The 15,046-nt window shown below is 44.1% G+C and overlaps 1 protein-coding gene across 4 annotated transcripts in view; it reads left to right on the top strand.

The window, feature by feature from the left end:
* AK9 (adenylate kinase 9) overlaps window positions 1-15,046 on the top strand; it is a 159,613-nt gene that overhangs the window by 73,230 nt on the left and 71,337 nt on the right. For all 4 annotated transcript variants that reach the window (XR_008598410.1, XM_055001640.1, XM_055001631.1 and 1 more), the window contains exons 18-20: window positions 890-1,004; window positions 9,993-10,048; window positions 12,762-12,863. Coding sequence is in view for 3 of the 4 variants with exons in the window: in XM_055001640.1 (XP_054857615.1) it covers window positions 890-1,004; window positions 9,993-10,048; window positions 12,762-12,863 (273 nt within the window). In the remaining variant the exon portion in view is untranslated. The remainder of the gene's footprint in view (window positions 1-889; window positions 1,005-9,992; window positions 10,049-12,761; window positions 12,864-15,046) is intronic.

Raw genomic sequence — 15,046 nt, 5'->3', positions numbered from 1 at the left:
AGGCAGGGCTTCCAAGCCCCCAGTCGTTGCAGGAGATCTCCAGCACCAAGCTCTCATTGCTGCTGCCACCACTCCAAGTGCTAGTGGAGGGGGTTAAAAAATTCACTGGCATCCAAAGCACGATGACATCACTTTCAGGTACAACCTGGAAGCAATAGTGGTAGCTGTAGGAATCACTAGAAACCCTGTGGCAATTTCTAGAGCTACTACTGGCACTTCTGGGTTTTCCTCAGAAGTGACATCATCACGCTTGCGATGCTGACCCCACCGTTTCCTTGCCCCCAACGCTCCCACCAATTGCCAGGCTCAGTCTAGGAACCCTAATTGGAAGGCATGTTCATATCGTATGTTTGTAATCAGCATATTTTGTAATCAGCATATTTTGAACAGTAAATAAATTTATCACTATGGGCTATTTTATTTAATGCTGCTGGTTAAATGCACATTCTTGTTTAAAGTTCAGTATATGTTGTGTTAGATCTTACGAAATATGAGCCCAATGTTCATATGGAAGCAGATCTTTCTCAACATCACACTCCTTTCCCCATAGTCCATTTTGTCCCATAAAAAACTGATGTCTGGGGTTGGAGGATCTGTGTGGACAGAAAACCATGCAAGATAGGGGATCTAATTAGGAAAAGAAATCAGGCTAAATTGCCCCTCCTGCCAGCAGCACTTCCACTGGTGCAACAGGCTGCCTTGGCATCAGTAGGAAGATTTTGCCTGCATGCTACAGACTCCTGTCCTGTGTGGCTTTTTCCATGCACATTCCCTGATCCCCCAGCTTCAGCATATTACAGTTATTTGGAAAGTTGCCCCACAGGAAAGATCTGTGTCTATGAACACTTCAAAGGATTCAACTCTGTATCTCTTTCTTTCTAAATTGTAGGAAAGTGCTTAATGAATAGACTATATGTAGCAAATAAAGATGAAATTAATGACAAGATTCTAAAAAGACTAACAGATGAAGCTTTGAAGCGAAAACAGGAGGAAGAAGAAACAAGGTAAAAATACCATGTGTATGTTACTGGTCTATTATAGAAGCAACTTAAAAGAGCATATATTGTTTTTGATTTATACTGACAAAAAAATTGTGGAAGACCAGAGACTTAAACTTTTAAAACTATAGACTTCCATTGCCTCTTCACACATTACGGAGGTTGGGTCTGAGTGTCTACCCTGTGTCAGGTGAAACATAATCACACATGAGTTCTGGATTCTCCTCAGTTCTTCTGTGTGCAGTGCCCAATTAGGATCAAGACCATGGTGCACATGAAGAATGGATTTTACCCCCATCCTTGTACCATTAACCCAGCCTGAAAGAGATAAGCTGTTAGGGGAAACCCATGTGTTCCCTACAATACATACAGGTTTCTGTTGTGTATATTACTTTAAGAGAATTGTTGTGGGAGGAAGTGTGTGTAAGTCAGGTATAGGAAGTGAGAGCATTTGCAGCTGTAGAAATGTGTTTTAAGTGTTATCTAGTTGGAGTCTTTTATAAACAGGTTTTTTAATTTGGAACAGAGGCTTTATTGAGCAAAACAACAGTTTCCCATCGGGCCCCTGACTCCAGACTTTTAAGATCTTAACTGCGTCATTCAGAGACCATGTGTGCCCCTCCCATGTGAAATAAAGCAGGTGGCATCCAGATAATAGGGTCTTCCCAGTTGTCCTTCTCCATTGTCTTTGGAACATCCACCACACAATGATGCACCCAGTGCCAAATACAGTAAGTTTAGATGCTGGACAAAAGTATTTGTGGACTATTCTGAGGGTCCCCATAAGGGATCTGGGGCAGAGCCGAAGGGTACGTGCCTGAGTGGGGCCATTGCAGGCTACACCCCAAGTGGCAGGGGCCATCCAGCACTGGCTGGGCAACAGTACATCATCTACTATCCCACAGTGGCCAGCAGCATGCTGGGGGATTGTAACATCAGACTGCAGCAGACCTTCGATGCAGTGGATCTGTTGCCCTATGCCTTGCCAATGCTCCAATGGCTGTAATAAATAAAGTTGTTGCCCATTCAACCAATAATGCTGTGTCTGTGTATTCTTCACCAGGGGCACCAGCCTTAACATCGCCCATAGGCTGCTATAGGGTCTTCTCAGTTGTGCTTCATCATCGTGTCTTCTGTGCAGTCCCACATGGGAACTGTGCATGCGCAGGCCAGCCACAGACATATCAAACCTCCAAATGCACGAGATGCTCGCACGGCCTTTTCATGCGTTTTTTTGAATGGATGTGGCTATAAAAGGCAAGGTGAGCAGATCCCTCCCTCAGTTCTTTTTAGTTGCTGCTGAAGAAGGATGTGCTTCGAGCTCCTCTTTGAATCCAAGCAAGAACATAGAAAGAAGATAGAAAGTAGATGTCTTCAAAGGCACTTTTGAAGAAGTGTCTCAAGTGCAGTTCCAAGATGGCCCAATCTGATGGGCATGATAAATGCCTAATGTGCCTAAGAGGGGCACACGATACCGTGAACTGTGGCATTTGCAAACAATTCACGCCCGCTGAAAGCCAGACATGAAAGAGCATTGCACCTAAAAGCGGCATTATGGGAGTCAGCCATCCATGGTGTATCTGACTCCGAGGTATCAAATGCTGCTAATAAAGGACCGCAGCTCCCAGAATGGGCCTCCTCAGTACCTCCAATTTTGGGTAAAAGTGCTGACAATAAGAAGCAGTCAGTTCCCACTACTTCAGTTCCGAGCCTGACAATATGAACCAGCTGATTCATAAAGATTCCAGCCCAGCTCTTTCTTCATCCAAGCTGCCATAGAAAAAGGCAAAGCTGAGGTCGAGGCATCCTGAGAAGCGACCGATTCCGAAGCCACAGAAGAAGAAGCGGTCTTCAGCTTTGGCTCCATCCGCCTCTGCAGCATCCAGCCTGCCTGCAGTTCCGAGAACCCCCTCACCGACCCCCAACATGTCAGTGAGCTTCATTTCCAGTCCTCCCGAACCTTGCTCCTTGGTCGCAAAGATGAGGCCCCCCTCGGTTCCTCCAGTGGTTCCTGAAGACACTGAGTCTGCAGAGCCAACGCTTCATCCACCAACACATCCGGATGACCATTCCGACTGCGGTTCTGATTTGGCATCTGAGCCTTCACCTCTCAAGTGTATAATAGAAGACTCTGCTGTCTCTCCCACTGAGGATCTCCGCCTTTACTCTGAACAACTAGTCAGAATGGCTAGTTGGAGATTGAGGTGACTTGTTCAGCTCCAGCTTTGTCAGATCCAGTCTTCAAGGTTCTCCACTCCGAGGCAATGGGACTGGTGGCTTTCCCAATTATGCAGGGAATGATTAGATGTCATGAAGGACATTTGGTCAACTCTGGCATCCGTGCCGGCAACCTCAAAGAAGTTAGATAACTTATATAGGATCAGGCAAGAAGGAGTTGGTTTTCTCTTCAACCACCCTCCTGCTAACTCCATTGTTACAGAGACCCTACAAAGCAAGGGTCTTCCACAAGGTGTGGGTCATTCTGCCCCCACAGATAAAGAGGGCATAAAGCTTGATATTCTAGGGAGAAAAGTTTATGCCTCTTCAGCCCTAAATTTCCATATTGACAATTATGAAGCTATTATGGCCAAGTACCAACTGTTCCTGTGGGACAAGATCGGATTCATCCTTGATGAGAAGCAACATCTGACAAAAATACTCCAAGGTGAAGCCCTTCAGCTCTCAAAACAACAAATTCTCATATTGGGGATTGCTCCTCACGAGCTATGGCCTCTGCCATTGTGATTTGGAGGCATGCATGGCTTAGATCCACCGCTTTATCCCCACACCATAGATTAAGGGTTGAAGATCTACCTTTCAAGAGAAATGACCTTTTCGCGTCTACCACTGTCGATGCACTTAAGAAAATAAAGGATGATAAGGTGACTGCTGGGTCCTTAGGGATTATCCGGTCATTCCATACAAACACCAGTTCCCTCCTAGACCCTATCCACATTAAAACCCTAGGTCCAATTGATTTCCATCTCAACCCAAGCAACATTTTCCTCAGAACCAGCAACATGCTGCTTCCACGGTTCCATCCAACCACCCCAGACGGAGATATTACCGTCATAACTCTAAAGACGGTTCCATTTTCCCCAGAGAGCCGTCTGGCTCCTCCAAGCAGAGTTTTTGATGCCAAACCATCTTTCCCCCTCCCTGACAATCAATCCCTGCCCTTACAGGCATGGGAGAAAATTACCCAAGAGATCTGGAGTTCAGAAAAGTTACTCCCTAAAGTTTGAATCCATTCCTCCCAATGTTCCTCCTCAGTCGAACACACACACACACACCACCTCAAGCACTTTTAGTGAAAGAAGTGCAGAGCCTATTACTGAAACAGGCCATAGAGCTGGATCCATCCTCTGGTTCCAATGGGATTTATTCCCGCTATGTTATGGTGGACAAAAAATCAGGAGGCTCTCACCCCATCTTGGATGTTCATTTTCTAAATATGTTTCTAGTTCTAAAAAAGTTCAGGATGTTATTATTAAAAGATGTTTTACCTCTTTTGGAAAAACACTGTTGGTTTGTTACTGTAGATCTAAAGGACACATTTCCATGTCCCAATACATGTTTCCTACAGAAAATACTTTCAGTTCCAATGCGGTTCCGATACCAATACAAGGTCCTTCCTTTTTGTCTCTCTTCCGCCCCTCAGGTATTCATCAAAGTTATGGTAGTAGTGGTTGGCCATCTCAGGGAGCGAGGTTGCACTGCATTTCCCTATCTGGATGACTGGCTTATCATAGGCCAGTACAAAGAGTTGATCTCTCATCACACCTTAATACTATCAACCCTTCAGCAATTGGGTCTAAGGGTCAATCTGGAGAAGTCTTCCTTGGTTCCACAAGAGAGGGTAGTATTCGTAGGAGCAGTGTTGGACTCCACACTAGCTCAGGTGTTTCCTACCAAGGAATGTATAACTCGGTTCCAAGTTACTCTAAGCAAGCTGCGCTCTTTCAGATACCAAAGCACAAGGAAAATCCAAAAACAGGTTTTATGGCCTCTCTGACACTGATAGTGCCATTTGCCAGACTTCCGCTCCGGCCGTTGCAGAATTGGTTTGTCAGGGTACTTCATCTGCACTACCAGAACTGGTAAAAGTGGTTTTCAGTTCTAAGGATTATTCAAAAACCTCTGTCATGGTGGAACAACAAACGAAATCTAATGGTAGGGACCCCATTCAGTTCCAGCCCCATTCACCTCTCCATTTACACGGATGCTTCGCTGTCAGGGTGGGGGGCTTACTCTGGAGACAATCAATTGAACATCCTGCTGTCTTGATACAAGTTGCAGTTCCACATCAACCTTCTAGAACTAAGAGCTATCTGATTTGCCTTAAAAGCCTTCCTCCACCCTGGTCAGGGGCAAGAATGTTCAGATATGCACGGACAACACAACTATCATGCATTATCTGAACAAACAAGGCATCACGGTTTCTCTGTCCCTCTACCGGGAATCTGCCCTGATTTGGTTTTTCCTCACAGCCATCCACATCACTGAGGAGGACAGCACTCTGGCAGATGCCTTGAGTCGTTCCAAGGATCTCAATTACGAATGGTTTATCCATATGAACTTTCTTCAGTCCTTGTTTCTGAAATTGGAGGTTTCCAACTGTAGACTTCTTTGCTACTACGTTTAACAAGAGGTGTCCCCAGTACTGCTCGAGAGCAGGTAAAGGGGAGTCGTCCCTGGGAGATGCTTTCCAAATCTCCTAGTCAGACAGTCTGCTGTATGCCTTCCCTCCTCTCCCTCTCATGACTCTAACAATCAGCAAAATGATGAAGGAGAAGATATCAGTTATTTTAATTGCCCCTTATTGGACAAGACAGGATTGTTTCTCCACCTGTACAGAATGTCACAGGGAAGGACGTATCGGTTTCTGCTGTCACCAACCCTTTTTTAAGACAACGTAATTCTTTACCACGATACAGAAACTCTGAAGCTGACAGCTTGGTTAGTGTCCCCTCCAGATTAGAGTTCTCTTCCCCAGTCAGAAACATAATTTTACAGGCTTGAAGCCTTCCACCCGAAAGTCATACTCTGGGAAGTGGAAACATTTCTCCCTTTGGGAGTTGAACAGGGCTTACCCCCTTCTTCAACTCCCTTACCGTCTGTCTTAGATAATCTGGTCCTGTTAAGAACCAGAGGCTCTCTAATTCCTCTGTGAAGGTCCATCTGGTGGCCAACTCAGCCTATTATGAGGGAGTGAAGGGTAGGCCCCTCTTCTTCCAACCAGAATGCAAATCCTTCCTTAAAGGGTAGGGTAATGTTTACCTCCTATATACAAACCTACTCCTCAGTGGAGCCTATCTTTGGTTTTAACAACTCTTGTGCATAAGTCTTTCAAGTCATTAGTTACCTGTCCTCTCAAATTTCTGACAGCTAAGATGGCCTTCTTAGTGACCCTTACATCAGCCAGGAGGGTGAGCGAAGTACATGCCCTGAGGTATGATCCACCTTTCCTCAGAATGTTTGCAGACAAGATGGTTCTCTGTCCCAGCCTCCAGTTCCTTCTGGAGCTGGTCTCTGCTTTTCACCTCAACCAGGACATTACCAGTGTTTTGTCCTTCACCTTCTACAGAGGCTGACAGGCTCCTACACACATTGGACATTAAGCGTGCTCTGTGTTTTTACCTGGACAGGCCTTCAGAAAGGACCCTAATCTATTTGTCTCCTTCAAAGGAGCTAAAAAAGAACAAAAAGTCACCGCTCAAACAATCTCCAATTGGTTGGTGTGACTTATTGAAGAGTGTTATGGACATTCCAAACAGCCTTGCCCTTTGAACATCAGGGCACATTTGACAAGGGCCCAGTTGATGTCAGCATTTAGTCTGGGCATTCCACTTGTGGATTTATGCAAAGTGGCCACCTTGTCAACTCCATCTACCTTTATTAAACACTTTGCAATTGACATTGACTCCAGAAGGGATGGTGCAGTTTGCAAGGCTGTCCTGAAGAGTCTTTTTCTCTGATGATGAGCAACACACCCACCTCCAGGGTAAGTTAGCTCACTAATCTACCATGTGGGACTGCATAGACGACGCGACAATGAACAAGGTTGTACCTATCTGTAACTGTTGTTCATCAAGTGTTCTTCTTTTCAGGCACACATCCTCTTTTCCCTGCCGTGTGCTCTTTAAATATGCTAATTTCTCCTTTTTCACTGGCGGTTTAGTGAACTGAGGGAGGGATCTGCTCGCCCCGCCTTTTATAGCCACGCCCACTCAAAAAGCACGCATAAAGGCCAGGCGAGCATCTTGTACCTTTTGGAGCTTTGATATGTCCACGTCTGGCCTGTGCATGCACAGTTCCCATGTGTGCCTGCAAAGAAGAACACTCGATGAACACAGTTACAGGTAGGTGCAACCCTGTTTTCATTGTCATGTCGTCTGTGCAGTCCCACATGGGAGATTAGCGAGCTAACTTACCTAGGAGGTGGATGTGTTGCTCATCATCAGCGAAAAAGACTCTTCAGTACAGCCTTGCCAACTGCAGCGTCCCTTCTGCAGTCAATGTCAATTGCAAAGTATGCACCCTTCTATAGTCAATGTCAATCTCAAAGTATGCACCCAACACCAAATATAATAAATTTAGGTGCTGGGCAAGAGCATTTGTGTAGGGGTGTGTGCTTCGGGTTCCCGGTCTGGAAAAAAAACCCCACACCTGGCCCGATTTGTAAATATTCGGTATTTCTGAATTGAGGCCAGTATGATCTGGATGAAGGAGTGGAAGGGCTACTCATTAAATTTGCTGATGATACCAAATTGGGAGGAGTAGCAAACACCCAAGAAGATAGAATTAAAACTCAACAAGACCTGAATACTCTGGAGAAGTGGGCAGCTGTGAATAGGATGCAATTCAACAAAGACAAGTGCACAGTATTACATCTGGGCCACAAAAATGGGAAGCACAAATACTGGATGGGGGATAAATTCTGGGCAGTAGTATATGTGAAAGGGATCTTGGGGTAAGAGTGGACTGTAAACTAAATATGAGCAGTCAGTGTGATGTGGTGGCAAAAAAGGCTAATTCAATCTTGGGTTGTATCAAAGGGGCCATAGCGTCGAAATCGCAGGAGGTTATAGCCCCTCTCTATACTGCCTTGGTCAGGCCACACCTGGAGTATTGTGTGCAGTTCTGGAGGCCTCACTTCAAAAAGGACAAAATCGAGAGGGTGCAGAGGAGAGCGACGAGGATGATCGGGGTCTGGAGACTGAGCCCTACGAGGAAAGGCTAAGGGCCTTGGGAATGTTTAGTTTGGAGAAGAGGAGGTTGAGGGGGGACATGATTGCTCTCTTTAAATATTTGAAAGGCTGTCATTTGGAGGAGGGCAAGGAGCTGTTCCAGTTGGCAGCAGAGGGTAGGACGCGAAGCAATGGGATTAAATTACATGTAGAAAGGTACCGGCTGGATATTAGGAAAAACTTTTTCATGGTCAGAGTAGTTCAAAAGTGGAATCAACTGCCTAGGGAGGTGGTGAGCTCCCCTTCACTGGCAGTTTTCAAGAAGAGGCTGAATGAATACTTGTCAGAGATGCTTTAGGCTGATCCTGCACTGGGCAGGGGGTTGGACTAGATGGTCTGTATGGCCCCTTCCAACTCTATGATTTTATGATTCTATAATGGCCCTGATTCGGAAATACCGAATCAAAGCTTCCCAAAACAATTTAGATTGCTTCGGTAAGCTTCGGGGTCTTAAAGGATGCCCGGCCTCCTGCCCTCCCACCACCACCCCACTTACCTGGGGCAGTCTTCTGGCGGCGGCGGCTTCGGCGGTGGTGTGGGCGGTGGCAGCACCAGCCGTGGTGTTCGCTGCTGCCTTGCCAGCTGCCGCTTCGGCCTCTGTGGCGGCACGGGCAGCGGCGGCGGCGTTTGCTGCTGCCCTGCCAGCCACCGCTTTGGCCTCTGTGGCAGTGCGGACGGTGGCGGCGTTTGCTGCTGCTGTGCCGGCTGCCGTAGAGGCCGAATCGGCGGCACAGATAGCAGCAGCACCTCTGCTGGTGTTCGCTGCTGCAGAGGCTGAAGCAGTGCCGCAGGCACTGACTGCAGCCTTCCCTGCCGCCCTGCAGGCTGTGGGGCAGCAGCAGAAGGCCTGCTCCGGTCTTCAAGGTAAGTGGGGTTGGGGGAAAGGGAGCTCAGGGGGGAGGTGGGAATCTCTCTTTGGTATGCTCTGAACCATTTTGAAGCATACTGAAGCGATTTCCGAAACCTGAACTGGGTTATTCTGGATCGTTTTCTCACTTCGGGTAAATCCAAAGCAGGAAAACAGAATCTTTTCCACTCTGCACACCCGTACATTTGTGGACTACTATAGAAGATATTTATGAATGTATGTATGTATGTATGTATGTCATTTCTAGTCTACCTGTCTTGTTGAGACTCAAGACAGATTTCACTTTATAAGTCAATGCAGTCCGTGGCTGGGATATTCAATAAGCAGTGCAGATAGAGTATGTATTGCAGAAATCCAAAACAGAGTTAAAACAATGCTGAAACATAAGCAATTTGACATGACATAATAAACAATGCAGAAACTACCCAGAAAGAGAATATTTAGAGCCAAAGATAGTATACAGCACTGCTGTTGAGGAGTATTCACTCTCCTTTTGGGGAGCATTCGTTTTAAAACAGACACGTGGAAACAAAAGAGTCTCTGAGTCTATTTTAAATCAATGCTCTAACCTGTACACCTCAGAACTGTATTAAAAAGGCTGTTCTCTTCCTCACCCTCTTTTATACCCAAACCAGCCTTCTGTAATTTTTATGGTGCAATGTGGATAATTTTATGCTAGGTTTTGTGGCTGATTTATATCACAGCTTTTATTTTGTTAAACTGCCTCATAAATTTGTTTGCTTTTTAAAAATCTTATTATCTGTGGCGATGTTCTAGGTTTGGATCTCCTGAACTGAGTAAATGGTTTGACTATGTAACTTACATGGGTCCTTCCAATTCAGTGATTCTACAATACTTTCATGTTTCTAATTTCAGGAAAGAATTGCAAGAAATGATGAGATTGGAAGCTATTGAAAGTGTTGATGAAAGAGGTATGTTATGGGCTTGGAGTTTTGTTATAGTGAATGAGTCTATCCTATGGGCTTAGACTAATGTCATCCAAGTGAGGTAAGCCAGAGGCAAAATAATAGTAATGTTTCTTAATGACTGTGGATATTTCTCAGTGCACACAAATTGATCTTCTGATGGCTATATTGAAGCACCCTTTAGAGGCTGGAGCAGGTGACCCTGCCCCAATGACTAGTGGGAGGAGATGTGTGTAAAAAAACAGTCATTCATGTCTGGCAGAAACACAAACAAGCAGACGCTGCTGGAAGCAGGAAGGCTTCCCCCCTGACCCGCTGGCTGTACCCACCATCATTCATTCTCAGACTCTATGCCATCTATGCCCCCAGTTATGTGTGAGACACCACAGACTTCCTGAGAAAAGTACAATCAGTTGACAATCTACTAGGTAATGTGCTATGATCCCCTTTTTTTTCCAGTTAGCTTTTGCCTTTAACCCTCTTCTTACACCCTCTGGGTAGATTGCTGCCACCAGGAATTATATTCCAAAATAGTTAATTTAAATTTCCCTTTTAATAATGTGCCCAATCGTCTGGCTTCTTTGTGGGGCTATGTGGCCCTGAGGAAAGGAATGGGATATAGGAATAACATATACTCTGGGATGGGGGGGGGAACAAAATAAACGTTTATTTTTACAAGAATGTATCAGTTTCACACTAGTACTTAAGCTTCATGGTTTCAAAGATAGTTTTCAGTTCTTAATGTTTCTTTTCATAGGCTCAGTCACACAGATCTTCATAAACTTTCTCTCTCAGGCGCACGCACAGTTTGCCTGCTTCAGATAGATTAATCTCTCACTCAAATATACATAGATACTCGCTCTCAGGCGCACATAGAGTTTGCCTGTCTAAACCAGAATCAGTATTTCTCTCAGAGACACTCTCAGGCTGCACACAGCTTGCCTGCTTTGCCCAGACTGAACATTCTCAGAAATATATAGACACTCTCAAGCTGCACAGAGCTTACCTGTCTAAGCCAGAAAAGCAGACTGAATCTTTTCTCTCCTCTCAGTAACTAAAAACTGCAGTTCACTCCACCCACAGTCTCAGTCATTTTTTAATTTTTTTAAAAATTAGAAGTATGCTTTTTAGAAATACAATATAACACTTAACAATTTTCTATAGAATAATTTCATACAAAACCGAACTGACATCATAATCTATGTATATAAAGACAAGTGTCCTGACTGACTTATCAACACCCAGCCCAAACCCCTGGACCTAGATATGTGAAATTTGGGGAGAACGTTCCTTTTGTGATGTAGAGGCTCACTAAGAAGGGATTTTAAGACATTTGCCCCCTAAGGGGGTAAAAAGGGGTAAAATGTGTTTTCTCATTGGGATACAGCTTCCCTGTGTGGCTGGCAGGGTGCTCCCCCCCCCCCTGCCAACTGCCACTCTTCCCTGAGGTCATTTGCATATGTGGCCTTGATTGGTCATCATCTTAACATTCTAAACAGTATGTAGGACACATGCAGTACCTCAGGACACATTCAATGACTCCCAGTCATTGAATGTGTCCTTAGGAAAAATACACCTCTCCTCTAGGGTTGCCAATCTCCCTGTGGGGCCTGGCTTTCCTTTGTGGCTGGCAGGCTGATGGGTCAGCTGTGGAACTGTGTTCTGAGGTAAAAATTAGGTCAAGGAAACTGCAGACATTTGAAGAAAGACAGCACAAGACTCCTGAAAAGGGATTATATATAAAAGTCAGTATGGCAGCTGAGTTTTAAAATGTTCATGGGAATATGGTGCATGACCTTTCTAGGAGTCATTTCAATGCGAAGCTCTCACATAAACCTGCCGAAGGGTCCACCACCATTTTTGCCCACCAATGATTTTTTTTTACATTTATTTTTCTTTTGCCAGCTGCAGCATCAGTGGCAGGACATAGAAGCTAGGGCATCCCTCAGTAGAAAATTGGCAACCCTAGCTTGTATATCTATATGGCCAAAGCATTTTCGTTTTCAAGTTACATGTAAAATGTTTTGTGCACCCATTAAAACTGTACTCTGTGAAAAAACCCTCTCTCAAGGGATGTATTCCTCTTCTCCACAGCAGAGTCACTGAAACCATCCAATAGGGTTGTCAACCTCCAGGTGAGGCCTCAAGTTCTCCCAGAATTACAACTGATCTCCAGACTACAGATATCAATTCCCTGGAGAAAATGGCAGCTTCAGAGGGTGAAATCTATGTCATCATATCCTCGCTGAGCTACCTCCTCTCCCCAGACTCTGCCTTCCTCAGCCTCCAAATCTCCAGGAATTTCCTAAACCAAAATTAGCAACCCTACTTTCCTAGCTAACTCCTAGAGGAACTACTACAAAGTTCATCCCTTAAACACAGACATGCAAAATGCAACACTAACACATATATGGAGTGTGCTAAAAATACAGTAAAGTGAAAAGGGATGATAGAAAGAATCATGGTTTAACCAAATAAATTCTTAAAAATGGCTGAATCTCTCTGATACACTCTATAATTTTTTGTTCTTTTAACTACATCATTGGGCACTGGCGTATTATTTGTAAGTCCATCTTATTATAATCTTATGTTTTTCCACCTCATACTTATCTGAAGTTATTGAAGTTACTTGATAACTGCCTATTGAATAAGTAAAATCTTTGTGTTGTTTTTGAGTCCTTTCTGAAAGGTCAAAATGGCTTGTGACTCTGATTCACAGATGTAGCCACAGCATCTTTCGAGGAATTGTCTGTGTCTGAACAAGAACAAACTGCACAATCTCTTGATTCTGCTGCATCTGAAGGGAAAGCAAAATCTAAAGGTTGGATTTTTGTAGCATGTGCTTTATCCCATTCTCTTTTCAAAGAAATGGTGTGCTGCCTTCTTCCATTTCTTTGTATGTAATTTCCTTCCCTTTAGTACCATTTGCTAAACCATTTAATAATGTAACAATATCTTATAATTCTGGCAAAACTGCACACACTGTAACTGTCATTTGTTAGTAAATGCTGAGAATACTGAATTACTTATTTGCATTGTCTTCCCTTCCCCATATTCTTTCACCATAATGGTAATAACTCTGGTCCTGTTCAGACTTTCAGGGATTCATCAGCCTCTGGGAGAAGTTAGAATGGTTGATAGTGGTGGCAAAGTGCTCAGGTTTTTCTGCTGCTGTCACATCTGTCCAGTACTGATGAGCTTGGCTGTTCCAAGTTGCAAGGGGCTTTTATTTGAGGCCACTGATGCTATAGGCTCAGGAAATGCCCTCATTTTCATTTTCTTTTGTCTTGCTTTTTTATTCTGGTGTGCATGGTTTTATTGATTAATATTTTTATTCTGATTTTACTATCTATAAGCTGCTTTGAAGATTTTGAAGGATGTGACTAATATTAATCTATAGCCTATAACATTCTGATAAGAACAGAAACTAGCATTTGTAGTGAGATAAGAATTTCTCACTAATTTCTGCTCTGATCCAGATGTATTGTACCTTTACATCCTGATGCCCTTCTTTGCAACATCCCTCCCACCTAAACAAACCTCATTGTACTTTTGTATCCTGGTGCCCTCCCCATCACCTCTTGACTGGGGTATAAAGGATCAGGGATCTCCATTCCTGCTTATATCAGAAGAAGGGAACTCTAATTCTTGAAAGCTTATGCCCCCAAAATCTTTTGGTCTTTATCGTGCCACTGGACTTGATGTTTGCTTTTCTACTGCTGACCCACCTGAAAAAGTCTAAGAAAGTCATTTACCCAGAACAAGCAGGCTTCAGGAAAGGGCAAAGTACTATAGATCATTGTATGGCCCTATTTCCTTGCCATACCATGTATTAAGTGTCCCACCAAATACCTTTATGTGGCTGCTGCATTCAACTCAGGTTTTTGTCTGCATGCACACTTACACCGGTTTTCCTGGATATTTGATTCATAAGGATCAGATCCACTTTGGGCTTCTGTAATTCTGAACTTGAGGGAGTTGAACCCATGCAGTGTCTGTTTATTTTTTCTGCACTAGAAGAATGCCCTGTTTCTGCTGTGAGCTTTCTGATTCATCAGTTGATCAACTGAGGACTTGTCACTTGATCAGCTAAAGTCATGTCAGTTTCCTCAGTTGATTGGCTGAGGACAGGTAAATTGCCTCAATTGATTGGCTAAGGAAACTTGCAAGTTTTTTTTAATGCACCACGGTTGCAACATGTTGTTTTAAATTTTTTTAAAATGATTTACTTCTTATTGTTGAGGTTAGCATGCACACACAACACACTTTTTAGTCCATTCTTAAAATTTCTATTACAGATGATAGGCTTAGAAAACTTTCAAGGTTTTTTTTAATGCACCAACATTGCAATGTTGTTTTTTAAAAAAATGTTTAAGGAAAAACTGGATTGGTTGCTGTTCAACAAATCAGGGCAAAGGGGGATAAAGGGGAGAGTGAACGGCAGGAGCAGGGCCAGCCTCACACCAAAGAAAGCATTCTATACTTCAAAAAGCCCTAGTTTGACTTTGTTGGGGAAAAAATTGGGATTTGTGCACAAACCCTGGAGAAAAAATGACTCTATGGGTCTTTCTGCACAGTCATTTTGCAGTGGTTCAGATTCCATTCTGCTTCCCATGATCTCCAGAGTTCCGTAAGTACAAGGGAGTCATGAGACACAGAATCAAACTTTGTTGGTCTTTCCCCCAAGTTTTCCCCCTGTGGACAGACCGCAACTTTTTCTTGAAGCCGTTGCTGAGTCACCACTGATGTGTCCTGTGTGTGTGCGGAATTCTTAGTACCTAATTGTGTCTTACCTTTCTCTGGTGTGCTGACTGGTTGGCCTTCCGCTGGTAACCACTCCCACGCTCCTTAGCTCTCTGAACTCCTTTTTAATTAAGGGAGAGTTGCAACGCTGTGACTCCTTTAACCACAATGTCTGTCCCATTCCCTGGTGACAATCCACATTCACCACTGATCACTTCTTTGGTTTACTTAGTGGAACAATCATGAAACGTATATTTCATT

The sequence above is a fragment of the Eublepharis macularius genome, chromosome 1, assembly GCF_028583425.1.
Source record: "Eublepharis macularius isolate TG4126 chromosome 1, MPM_Emac_v1.0, whole genome shotgun sequence".
NCBI lineage: Eukaryota > Metazoa > Chordata > Lepidosauria > Squamata > Eublepharidae > Eublepharis > Eublepharis macularius.
Note: the sequence above shows the minus strand (reverse complement) of the source record. Positions and strands in the feature narration are given on the sequence as shown.